Genomic DNA, 12,919 nt, shown 5'->3' on the forward strand with positions numbered 1-12,919 from the left:
GAGGGTGAATGGGCAAGAAAAAACATGTAAGTGCCTTTGAACAGGCTATGGTAGTAGGTGCCAGGAAAGTGTTTGGTACACACAGTGTAGAGGCTCCACAGAAGAGTCTAGTGACAACGTATTGATAGAGTTGGACCCATAACAAAGTGAGGACCCATAACTCTATTGTGAGGAGGGTAATAGAAATTCATGTAAACTGTTCCCTGGCCCATAGCTGGCCTCCCCCAACATGAGTAAAATAAACGTATCAAACAGGGAATGCAACTAATTAGCATGTAGTTTTGGGACTGTCAGACCATTGACTCACTGAGGTCAAAGCTTAGGGAACTAGTTGGCTACAGCATCAGGGCCAGGTCAATCAGGGCCAGGTCAGATGTGCTCCAAGATGGCCAACATTCAATAAATTGGTGAAAACAAGTCTTTGATGTGTCAAGCGGACTGCTTATTGGCACCTTCAGAGTCCTCTATCTGAACTGGCACTTGAATGAACCCCTCCACAGATTGACAGCTCTGTTAGTTTCCCCCCAAACAGGTTAGTTAACCCTCTCTCAGCCCTTAGACTATCACAGTGGGCTAGCTGGTAAGGGTTACTAACCTCCCACCTCCCCTTTGTGAGTTAGTCATTGAGTAGCAATAGATGCTGGTAGTTCCCAGCTCCTCCATCCCTCCCTCTCTCTCAGCGCAGGTGGGGTGGGAGGAGAGGAGAGGGTCCAGGGGAGAGAGAGAGGCTGTGGCAGGGGCCTGCTTGCGTTTCATCCTGGGCCTGGTGCAACGGCTCTGTCCCTGGGGTGGGGATTAGACAAAGCGCCGGTGCTCATTTGAAGTGATTGTAATGAGAATATTTAACTCAGGTCAAACACAGATAACACCACTCCTGCAGAGACTGGGGAATAACTCACCCTCTCCTTTATTCACTCACACACACACAAGGCTCAGGACTGGCTGAGTGCACCTGCAGTAAATGGGATCTTTATGTTCTTGGTACCTGTATTTTACTGTGTGCTTTTTACCTGGTATTTACTTAGAAGTTCAACTTATAAATTCCATGGTAAAGTGGTCATTATTCAACTTTTTGTAAGATAATGATGTAAACTACAAAGGGTAAAGCTCCAGGGCCAGTTTTTGGATGTGGATTGTCTTACCCATTGTCTTTGTCAGTAGCTATTGATTCACACTAGAGACACCTGATGAGGTGGCTCAGCACAGAAACCACATTTTGACCCATGCAATTAGCTACATAAGAAACCAATAGACCCTGATTCCACCCCTGACTAAAACCAGGCTCACTTTGAATAAAAGTGTCTTCTCTTGTTAGTTTCAACAACTTGACTCCCAGGTCGCACTCACTTTTACCTGACCAGCTCCTGCAGCCTGTCAAGCAACACTAAAACCCTCTTGCCATTCATTTTCAGAGTGACGAATAATAACAGCCAAGAACATTTATCCCGTTTACCTCCGGCGTCGTGCACAAACGTAACCAGCAATCAGAGCTGTGATGAGGTGGGAGACATCAGGCTGCTGAGGCAGAAGGAAGCACAGCCGCGTGGCTCCGTGTTGTTGTTGTGCGTTGATCATTTCTCTAATCAGGTGGACGGGGAAGCTCGCAGGGGTTAATTGGGAGCACGCCGGAGCCGCCTCGCTTGCGAAATCGTATTTATGGCGCGTTGAACCGCGAGGTCCGTGTGTGAGTGTGATGAATAAGGAGGTGTGCATGCAATGCGTCTGTAATTGTTAGCCAGTCTTCTCAGTTGGACAACAGGACTGGAAAACACGGCAACTTCTTTTGTGTTGATGCCAATTGATTTTCTCCTAGTTATTAGTTAGGCTAAACCTTTGGTATTCATGAATGCACATTATGTGATGTGTGATCGAATGGCAATTTCCATCATAAGAAGTTACACAAGATCACAGTGTGAAGTCAAGTGCCATACTATGGTCGTTTTCTGTGTTTGTCTGAATCCTGGCTTGAGTGTTCTGTAGTAGGCCCTCTTTATGGTATCCATCAATCTCCATCTAACTCCATGGGTACCCCCACACACCTAAACATATAGGCCCTTATATAATAAGGGTTCCTCTCACTCCCTCCTGTATATCCCCTCTCCTCCCTTTAACCCTGTTCTGCCCCCTCTCTTCAGGGGGGAGCTGTTAGTGTTAGCTAACCTAACACACCTCCAACACCACAGCAGCAGTAGACAGGCTTTGGTTTATACAAGTGGCCCCAGGGCTACAGCCAGCCAGCCAGCCAGCCAGCCAGCCAGCCTGCAGAGGAAACGGAGAGACGAGAGGGGGGATATTGTGGGGACTGGTGGCCCACTGCTACACCCTGCCTGTAGAGGGAACTGAAAGAGAGAAGAGGAGAGGGGGATAATGTGGATACTGGAGGCCCACGTCTCTCAGGTAGCCACACAGAGGAGAGGAGAGCCAGGCAGCCCCAGCCACGCGCTGAAGGCCTCCCGCTGGGCAGGAAATGTAGGGGAACTGCCTAAGCGGCTAGGCCCCATCAGCTCCCTGCTGCTCGCCGGCTTTACACCACTTCCTTATTACGGTGTTTACCGTTCGCCTTTCACGCCTCTCTGGTCCCCAGCCCTGCGCCAAGCATCTGTGAGAGAGAAGGAGCGGGGGAAAGGAAGGAGGGAGTTAAAAGAAACATGGTGGAAAGCAGGTCACACTCTCCTTCGACAGTGGCTGAGTGAGTTCCAGATTTTCAGAGTGCGAGAGAGAGAGGGGGGTTGTGCTAGTGAGCCAACTGAATGAAGGGATGAAGTAATGTGATGTATTGCATTATGGAGAAAACAGCATTAAAGAGCAGGGCTGCCCCAATCACATGTACATACACACCATGTCACACACACACAAACTCTACTGCAGGCACTCCGCTCAGTCATATATCACAATGTGATATATTGGATTCAGTTAATACATTATTTCTAGTCAGGCAGGGGGTGTCAGGTGAGTAGAGTGCTTCACTCCTGACAGCAGGGAGACACACTACAACAATGAAGTACTGACTACAAACACAGACTGAAACATCACCACCAACTGAAACACTGAAATCACAGGGAAGGAAACAATATTCTCAGAAAGGACCAAATGTACTGCACCAAGCGCTCTCTGTTCATGTAACATTTGGAGAGATAAATAAATAAAGGAGTTGATTTAACCACCTCAGACAAGTCTGGGAGGAAAAACAAAGTCTGGAAGTTTAGATCTGTGTGACCGTCTGCAGTGATCGGCCAGAGGCTAGAGTACCGTAGCATCGACATCGAGGTTCTCTGTCGTCTCACTGGGTACAGTACCTCAGCACCCTGGGCCAACAGGATGGCCTTTAAGCCTGGTTAAGCAGGGCTCTTCTCCCCCCTGTCCCCTCACCACCCTATCCCTCCCTCCCTCCCTCCCAGAGCAATGAGTATTGACAAGTGTGGACCTGGGCCCCTCCAGGAGAATACTTTGCTGCGCGCTAAGTGCTAATCTAACATTTATCAAAGCAGAGGCCACATATGTATCATGTCACACCACACAACACCACACAGGCCTGCCGTCCCTGTCACACTTATTGTTCCCTGTTGTTGTTATTATTCACCATCACCACTAGCTAGGGCTTCACAGTGAAGAAATGGAGCGAACAAATTTAGGCTATCCTCTTTAGGTCCCCCCCCCCCCTCCCCATCGTCCTTCTTCCCTCTCCAAGGCGAGAGGTTGGCTGTTGATACACAATTAGGCCTTAGCTAAAGTTTAATCTGGAGGTAAGTGGTGCAGGCGTTCATGTAGCTGGCATGTTGGGTCGCGATGGGTTTGTTTATCGAGGGGGACAAAGAGGCCGCTCGTCTGCTCTTGTCAATGATTTTTTGTGTGAGTGAATTACAAAATAAAGTGTATGTAACCTGTTATTATTCTGCACTTACGAAGTGGGGTGTAAGTGGATGAAAATTGATCCTGCAAATTGAAAAGGGGGTTAAGTGTTTTTGTCCTATCGACTCCAGCCGAAATGACTTGTATAAAACGCTCATTTCTCTCCCATTAGCAGATGAGGGCCGTAGCCAAGTATTATTTGAGGGCTACATTGTGCCGTGAGCTGGCAGAAGACATTTTGTAGCTGATAATTGCCTACTGACACTGTCTGGAGGGGGAAAACAGATTTGAACTCTGCAAATGTAATCATTTGAAGCCATCACGGCAGTTTTCTGCTAAATGTGGAAGGGTGATTGGTGAAATGGCCACAGCATGAATCATGATCTCCTTGGAAACGATGAAAAGGGCTTCTTTGAAAGAACCTGTCATGTTATCAGATGGACTTATATGTGCTGTTGTTGATGGATAGCTGTGTCGGCATCCATATATGTTTGTTTGACAAATGATTATTGTCCATACCCTGGAATATAACCCAGGCTTACCTTTCCATCTAAAATCTTCCTCATGTTCCTATGACACCCTGCATATCCTTACTCTCAGGTATTGGATATACAAATAATTATCTTTGTGATAAAATGTGCATTAATTGTCTCAAATATAAAGGGCACATTTCTATATCGCAGGAGGAATCATTCGGGGAGCAAGAGATTCAGAGTGGACCCTTGGTGGTTACCGTGGTCCCTGCCTTACCCAGGGGAGCGGCTGTGGAACTGCACGTCATTGCTGCCCACGACGACCCCAGACACAGGACTTCCTGTCACATGACTACTGAGGTGGTGTGTGGAACCATAGAATGTCATGCCATGCTGTCCAGCGATAGCCAGTGTGCAACTGTATCCTTGGCACTGATGGTGCCCAGCTCTGCGCCAGCTGTCTCAGGGTTGGAAGGGGAGATACTGGTTGCACTGGTTGCTACCCTTCAGAGTGCCATGCAGAAGATTGGTGGTGGTGGGATCTCTCCACTGTGTGCCAGGGTGTTCTACAAGTGTAACAATGCTCTGGCTGGACAGCTTGTAACAGGTAGGTAAACCACACACTCTACACTGCTCGCTCCTCATACATGTAGCAATACACGTTTAAACATTTTCAAATTCAAATTAATTTGAGTTAAATACAATTAAAAAATGTTGGTATAAGGTGATCTTTATGTTACTAAGATCTTATATTAAGCAACCGAGATTGGGTAACTGTCCGCCTAAAACAGTGGTATTCCCCCAAAAAATGGAGACCCCATTTTTCCACCAATAATTTATTGTGACCCCACCCCACCCCCAAAACATTTTTATTTGTATTTTTACATCAACAAAATTCATTGCATTTTCATCTAAAAGAAACAAATACATATACTCAATACAATAAAAAAATGACATATTATCTTTCTCAAAAACCTTTGTCCCGTACAATAATCTGTACTCTACATTTTTGTTGCGAATAAAACAATATATATACAGTTCCAGTGAAAAGTTAGGACACACCTACTCGTTCAAGGGGTTTTCTTTATTTTTACTCTTTTCTACATTGTAGAATAATACTGAAGACATCTAATCTATGAAATAACACATTGAATATTTAAAAATAAAAAAAATCACAATATATTTGATATTTAGGGGCCTTCCGGGTGGCGCAGTGGTCTAAGGCACTGCATCGCAGTGCTAGCTGTACCACCAGAGACTCTGGGTTCGAGCCCAGGATTCTTCTAAGTAGCCACCGTTTGTCTTGATGACAGCTTTGCACAATCTTGGCATTCTCTCAACTAGTTTCACCTGGACTGCTTTTCCAACATTTTTGAAGGAGTTCCCACATATGCTGAGCGCTGCTTTTCCTCTTCTCTGCAGTCCAACTCATCCCAAATCATCTCAATTGGGTTGAGGTCGGGGTGATTGTGGAGGTCGGGGTGATTGTGTCATCTGATGCGTCAAGCAGCGCTTACACAGCCTGGAGGTGTGTCCTGTTGAAAACAAATGCTAGTCCCACTAAGCGTAAACCAGATGGGATGGCGTAACGCTGCAGAATGCTGTAGTAGCCACACTGGTTAAGTGTGCCTTGAATTCTAAATAAATCACTGACAGTGTCACCAGCAAAACACCATCACACCTTCTCCTCCATGCTTCACGGTGGGAATCACACATGCGGAGATCATCATCCTTTCACCTACTCTCACAAAGACACGGCGGTTGGAACAAAAAAATCGCAAATTTGGACTTTCCACCGGTCTAATGTCCATTGCTTGTGTTTCATGGCCCAAGCAAGTATCTTCTTATTACTTGTGTCCTTTAGTCAATCAATCAATGAAATGTATTTATAAAGCCCTTCTTACATTAGCTGATGTCACAAAGTGCTGTACAGAAACCCAGCCTAAAACTCCAAACAGCAAGCAATGCAGGTGTAAAAGCACGGTGGCTAGGAAAAACTCCCTAGAAAGGCCAGAACCTAAGAAGAAACCTAGAGAGGAACCAGGCTATGAGGGGTGGCCAGTTCTCTTCTGGCTGTGCCAGGTGGAGATTATAACAGAACATGGCCAAGATGTTCAATTGTTCATAGATGCCCAGCAGGGTCAAATAATAATAATCACAGTGGTTGTCGAGGGTGCAACAGGTCAGCACCTCAGGAGTAAATGTCAGTTGGCTTTTCATAGCCGATCATTCAGAGTATCTCTACCGCTCCTGCTGTGTCTAGAGAGTTGAATACAGCAGGTCTGCGACTGGTAGCACGTCCGGTGAACAGGTCAGGGTTCCATAGACGCAGGCAGAACAGTTGAAACTGGAGCAGCAGCACGGCCAGGTGGACTGGGGACAGCAAGGAGTCATCAGGCCAGGTAGTCCTGAGGCATGGTCCTAGGGCTCAGGTCCTCAGAAAGAAAGAAAGAAAGAAAGAAAGAATGAAAGAAAGAAAAATAGAAAGAGAGAGAGAGAGAGCGAATTAGAGAGAGCATACCTACATTCACACAGGACACCGGATAAGACAGGAGAAATACTCCAGATATAGCAGACTGACCTTAGCCCCCCGACACATAAACTACTGCAGGATAAATACTGGAGGCTGAGACAGGAGGGGTATGGAGACACTGTGGCCCCGTCCTACGATACCCCCGGACAGGGCCAAACAGGCAGGATATAACCCCACCCACTTTGCCAAAGCACAGCCACCACACCACTAGAGGGATATCTTCAACCACCAACTTACCATCCTGAGACAAGGCCGAGTATAGCCCACAAACATCTCCGCCAAGGCACAACCCAAGGGGGCGCCAACCCGGACAGGAAGACCATGTCAGTGACTCAACCCACTCAAGTGACGCACCCCTTCTAGGGACGGCATGAAAGAGCACCAGTGACTGTAATCGGGTTAGAGGCAGAGAATCCCAGTGGAAAGAGGGGAAGCGGCCAGGCAGAGACAGCAAGGGCGGTTCGTTGCTCCAGTGCCTTTCCGTTCACCTTCACACTCCTGGGCCAGACTACACTCAATCATAGGACCTACTGAAGAGATGAGTCTTCAATAAAGACTTAAAGGTTTAGACCGAGTCTGCGTCTCTCACATGGTAGGCAGACCATTTCATAAAAATTGAGCTCTATTTGAGAATGCCCTGCCTCCAGCTGTTTGCTTAGAAATTCTAGGGACAGTAAGGAGGCCTGCGTCTTGTGACCGTAGCGTATGTGTAGATATGTATGGCAGGACCAAATCGGAAAGATATATAGGAGCAAGCCCATGTCATGCTTTGTAGGTTAGCAGTAAAACCTTGAAATCAGCCCTTACCTTAACAGGAAGCCAGTGTAGAGAGGCTTGCACTGGAGTAATATGATACATTTTGGGGGTTTTAGTCAAGATTCTAGCAGCCGTGTTTAGCACTAACTGAAGTTTATTTAGTGCTTTATCCGGGTAGCTGGAAAGTAGAGTATTGCAGTAGTCTAACCTAGAAGTGACAAAAGCATGGATTAATTTTTCTGCATCATTTCTGGACATAAAGTTTCTGATTTTTGCAATGTTACGTAGATGGAAAAAAGCTGTCCTTGAAACAGTCTTGATATGTTCGTCAAAAGAGAGATCAGGGTCCAGAGTAACGCCGAGGTCCTTCACAGTTTTATTTGAGATGTCTGTACAACCATCAAGATTAATTGTCAGATTCCACAGAAGATCTTTGTATCTTGGGATCGAGAACAACCATCTCTGTTTTGTCTGAGTTTAAAAGTAGAACATTTGCCGCCATACACTTCCTTATGTCTGAAACACAGGCTTCCAGGGAGGGCAATTTTGGGGCTTCTCCATGTTTCATTGAAATGACGGCTGTGTGTTATCCGCATGGCAGTGAAAGTTATGTTTCCATTATGTTTCCGAATGACATCACCAAGAGGTAAAATATATAGTGAAAACAATAGTGGTCCTAAAACGGAGCCTTGAGGCACACCGGAATTTACAGTTGATTTGTCAGAGGACAAACCATCCACAGAGACAAACTGATATTTTTCCGACAGATAAGATCTAAAGCAGGCCAGAACTTGTCCGTGTAGACCAATTTGGGTTTCCAATCTCTCCAAAAGAAGGTGGTGATCGATGGTATCAAAAGCAGCAATATGGTCTAGGAGCACGAGGACAGATGCAGAGCCTTGGTCTTTAGCAGTGGTTTCTTTGGAGCAATTTGACCATGAAGGCCTGATTCATGCAGTCTCCTTTGAACAGTTGATGTTGAGATGTGTCTGTTACTTGAACTCTGTGAAGCATTTATTTGGGCTGCGATCTGAGGCTGATAACTCTAATGAACTTATCCTCTGCAGCAGAGGTAACTCTGGGTCCTCCTTTCCTGTGGCGGTCCTCATGAGAACCAGTTTCATCGTAACGCTTGGTGGTTTTTGCGACTGCACTTGAAGAAACTTTCAAATTCTTTAAATGTTCCGTATTGACTGAGCTCCATGTACTAAACTAATGATGGACTGTCAATTGTCTTTGCTTAATTGAGTTGTTCTTGCCATAATATGGTCTTGGTCTTTTGCCAAATAGGGCTATCTTCTGTATACCACCCCTACCTTGCCACAACACAACTGATTGGCTCAAATGAATTAAGAAGGAAAGAAATTCCACAAATTAACTTTTAACAATGTGCACCTGTTAATTGAAATGCATTCCAGGTAACTAATTGAGAGAAGGTCAAGAGTGTGCAAAGCTGTCATCAATGCAAAGGGTGGTGACTTTGAACAATCTCAAATATATTTTGATTTGTTTAACACTTTTTTGGTCACTATATGATTCCATATGTGTTATTTAATAGTTTTGATGTCTTAACTTTTATTCTACAATGTAGAAAATAGTACAAATAAAGAAAAACCTTTGAATGAGTAGGTGTGTCCAAACTTTTGACTGGTTGGCGACCCCACTGCAGACCCCGACTTTGAATATCACTGCCCTAAATAATGTTTGGGTGACATTGGTAAAGATATTTCCATACATAAAGTTGTGAGAACAACAGTCTAGTAGAAACCAGTCTCTGGAGGGAAGCTCATCTTCCTTTGTGTTTAATTATTGGGAGTCATTTGCTCTCTGTTGTTAAGAACAGCACTGGGACTGGCAGCATCCTCTGTCATCATTATACTGTTATGCCACCATCTTACTCTCTCAGGATTCTGGTTCCTCATCAAGACAAATATGGAATGGTATTTATTTTCCCCTGCGAGACTCGTTTTGTCTTTAGAAAAGGTCCAACCAACACATTCATCAACCAGACACAGTTGAATCCACGCCAGACCCGACACTTTTACAGTCATTTCTCGGCCTTGACATGTTTTATTGGGGAGGATGAAATTATAATGTGATGAATAGGAATAAACATAGTCGACAACAATATGTCTGGACATAGACATGGGTGTTTGTTTTGTCACATAATTATATGATGGCAATTCATGAAAGGTCATCAGTTCTTGTTCTGAACATCTCAGGAGAGTTTGAAATCTACTCCGTTCACACAAAATAGTGCTGAAATTAAAGGATGCTCTGATATTTTAGTACTGCAATCGTGTTTGATATGAATATGGGCATATAATACAATGTTGTTTTAAAATTCAGCAATTTTAATGACGTTGGATCTCAAATATGTAAAATAACACAAGGTCCTTTTGGTATTTTCTTGGTTTATACTGATTCACCAGAAAAATAAGTGTATTTATTTTACTTTTCACACAGACTTAAAAAATGTATTTTAAAAGTCCACAGCTTACCCCTCATTTCATATGTCTATGCTATGTGCTCAGACACTTCCCTTAAGCCAGTTATTGACTCATCATTGAACTGGAATCTGTTACCTTTCCTCAGCACGCACAGCCCCAGCCATGGCCTGGGAGAGGGCCTGTGGCCAGGCAGCCTTCATGGTTCACAGCCCAGCTCCACGCCTAATGCTTTCCAAAAGTCAAAGAAGGAAAAGTAGCACCTCTGGCGCTAGCCATCACAGCCACAAACTGCCACTGTTGTAAGCGCAGTGCAACGCCGCTGAAAAATGTGACCCACCCCGAGTCACTATCGCTGCGCTTCACGGCTGATAGACAGACATATGCTCCGGATGAAACCTTTTACATGTTGTCTGAAGATGTTATTTACATTACAGAGACTCAACAACCCCACATATGGCCTAGTTGTGTCAGATGATTTGCACTTCTAATGAAGTTATTTGTCTACTATTTAACAATATTCTTATAAAAACATTTCAAAAGACTTATTAGTATGTTTTCGTTGTTTTCTATAAATAATGAGTAAAAATGCTGTTACAGATCCACTGAAATTTTGAATGAAAGGCATCAATTGTTTCATAGAAAATCTATATTTACAGTGCATTCGGAAAGTATTCAGACCCCTTGAATTTTCCACATTTTATTACGTTACAGACTTATTCTAAAATTCCTTTTATCATTTGTTTTACCCTCCTCAATCTACACACAATACCCCATAATGACGAAGCAAAAACTGGTTTTTAGAACTGTTTGCAAATGTATAAAAAAAACAACTGAAATATACATTTACATAAGTATTCAGACCCTTCACTGTTGAAGCACCTTTTGCAGTGATTACAGCCTCGAGTCTTCTTGGGTGTGATGCTACAAGCTTTGCACACCTGTATTTGGGCAGTTTTTCCCATTCTTCTCTCCAGATCCTCTCAAGCTATTTCAGGTTGGATGGGGAGCTTTGCAGCACAGCTATTTTCAGGTCTCTCCAGAGATGTTCGATCGGGTTCAAGTCCGGGCTGTGGCTGGGCCACTCAAGGACATTCAGAGACTTGTCCCAAAGCCAGTCCTGTATTGTCTTGGATGTGTGCGTTGTTGTCCTGTTGGAAGGTGAACCTTCGCACCAGTCTGACATCCTGAGCTTTCTGGAGCAGGCTTTCATCAAGGATCTCTCTGTACTTTGCCCCGTTCATCTTTCCATCGATCTTGACAAGTCTCCCAGTCCCTGCCACTGAAAAACATCCCCACAGCATGATGCTGCCACCACCATGCTTCACCGTAGGGATGGTCTCAGGTTTCCTCCAGACGTGACGCTTGACATTCAGGCTAAAGAGTTCAATCTTGGTTTCATCAGACCAGAGAATCTTGTTTCTCATGGTCTGAGAGTCTTCAGTTGCCTTTTGGCAAACTCAAAGCAGGCTGGAATGTGCCTTTTACTGAAGAGTGGCTTACGTCTGGCCACTCTACCATAAAGGCCTGATTGGTGGAGTGCTGCAGAGATGGTTGTCCTTCTGCAAGGTTCTCCCATCTCCACAGAGGAACTTTGGAGCTCTGTCAGAGTGACCATCAGGTTCTTAGTCACCTCCCTGACCAAGGCTCTTCTCACCCGATGGCTCAGTTTGGCCAGGCGGCCAGCTCTAGGAAGAGTCTTGGTGGTTCCAAATATATATATATACAGTACCAGTCAAACGTTTGGACACACCTACTCATTCAAGGGTTTTGCTTTATTTTTTACTATTTTTGACATTGTAGAATAATAGTGAAGACATCAAAACTATTAAATAACACATATGGAATAAAGTAGCCACCTTTTGCCTTGATGACAGCTTTGAATACTCTTGGCATTCACTCAACCAGCTTCACCTGGAATGCTTTTTCAACAGTCTTGAAGGAGTTCCCACATATGCTGAGAACTTGTTGGCTGCTTTTCCTTCACTCTGCGGTCCAACTCATCCTAAACCATCTCAATTTGGTTGAGGTCGGGTGATTGTGGAGGCCATGTCATCTGATGCAGCACTACATCACTCTCCTTGGTCAAATAGCCCTTACACAGCCTGGAGGTGTGTTGGGTCATTGTCCTGTTGAAAACAAATGCTAGTCCCACTAAGCATAAACCAGATGGGATGGCGTAACGCTGCAGAAGGCTGTAGTAGCCACTGGTTACCGCCTTGAATTCTAAATAAATCACTGACCGTGTCACCAGCAAAACACCATCACACCTCCTCCTCCATGCTTCACGGTGGGAATCACACATGCAGAGATCATCATCCTTTCACCTACTCTCAGAAAGACATGGCGGTTTGAACAAAAAATCTCAAAGTTGGACTCATCAGACCAAAGGACAGATTTCCACTGGTCTAATGTCCATTGCTTGTGTTTCATGGCCCAAGCAAGTCTCTTCTTCTTATTGGTGTCCTTTATGCGTGGTTTCTTTGGAGCAATTTGACCATGAAGGCCTGATTCACGCAGTCTTCTTTGAACAGTTGATGTTGAGATGTGTCTGTTACTTGAACTCTGTGAAGCAATTATTTGGGCTGCAATCTGAGGTGCAGTTAACTCTAATGGACTTGTCCTCTGCGACAGAGGTAACTCTGGGTCCTCCTTTCCTGTGGCGGTCCTCCTGAGAGACAGTTTCATCATAGCGCTTGATGGTTTTACGACTGCTCAAATCTTCCTCATTGGCTGATCTTCATGTCTTAAAGTAATGATGGACTGTCGATTCTCTTTGCTTATTTTAGCTGTTCTTGACATAATATGGACTTGTTCTTTTACCAAATAGGACTATCTTCCATATATATATATATATATAT

General features: G+C 44.6%; 1 protein-coding gene across 3 annotated transcripts in view; it reads left to right on the forward strand.

Moving 5' to 3' along the window:
• Nucleotides 1-12,919, forward strand: part of dph6 (diphthamine biosynthesis 6) — an 87,901-nt gene that overhangs the window by 66,236 nt on the left and 8,746 nt on the right. The window contains exons 14-15 of one of the 3 annotated variants that reach the window (XM_042329981.1): nucleotides 4,533-4,929; nucleotides 10,207-10,620. In XM_042329981.1, coding sequence (XP_042185915.1) covers nucleotides 4,533-4,929; nucleotides 10,207-10,364 — 555 coding nt within the window. In that variant the 3' untranslated portion in view covers nucleotides 10,365-10,620. Of the gene's footprint in view, nucleotides 1-4,532; nucleotides 4,930-10,206; nucleotides 10,621-12,919 lie in introns of those variants that run through there. The other 2 variants (XM_024437092.2, XM_042329982.1) reach the window with 2 other exon arrangements.

The sequence above is a fragment of the Oncorhynchus tshawytscha genome, linkage group LG11 (genome assembly GCF_018296145.1).
Source record: "Oncorhynchus tshawytscha isolate Ot180627B linkage group LG11, Otsh_v2.0, whole genome shotgun sequence".
Taxonomy (NCBI): Eukaryota; Metazoa; Chordata; class Actinopteri; order Salmoniformes; family Salmonidae; genus Oncorhynchus; species Oncorhynchus tshawytscha.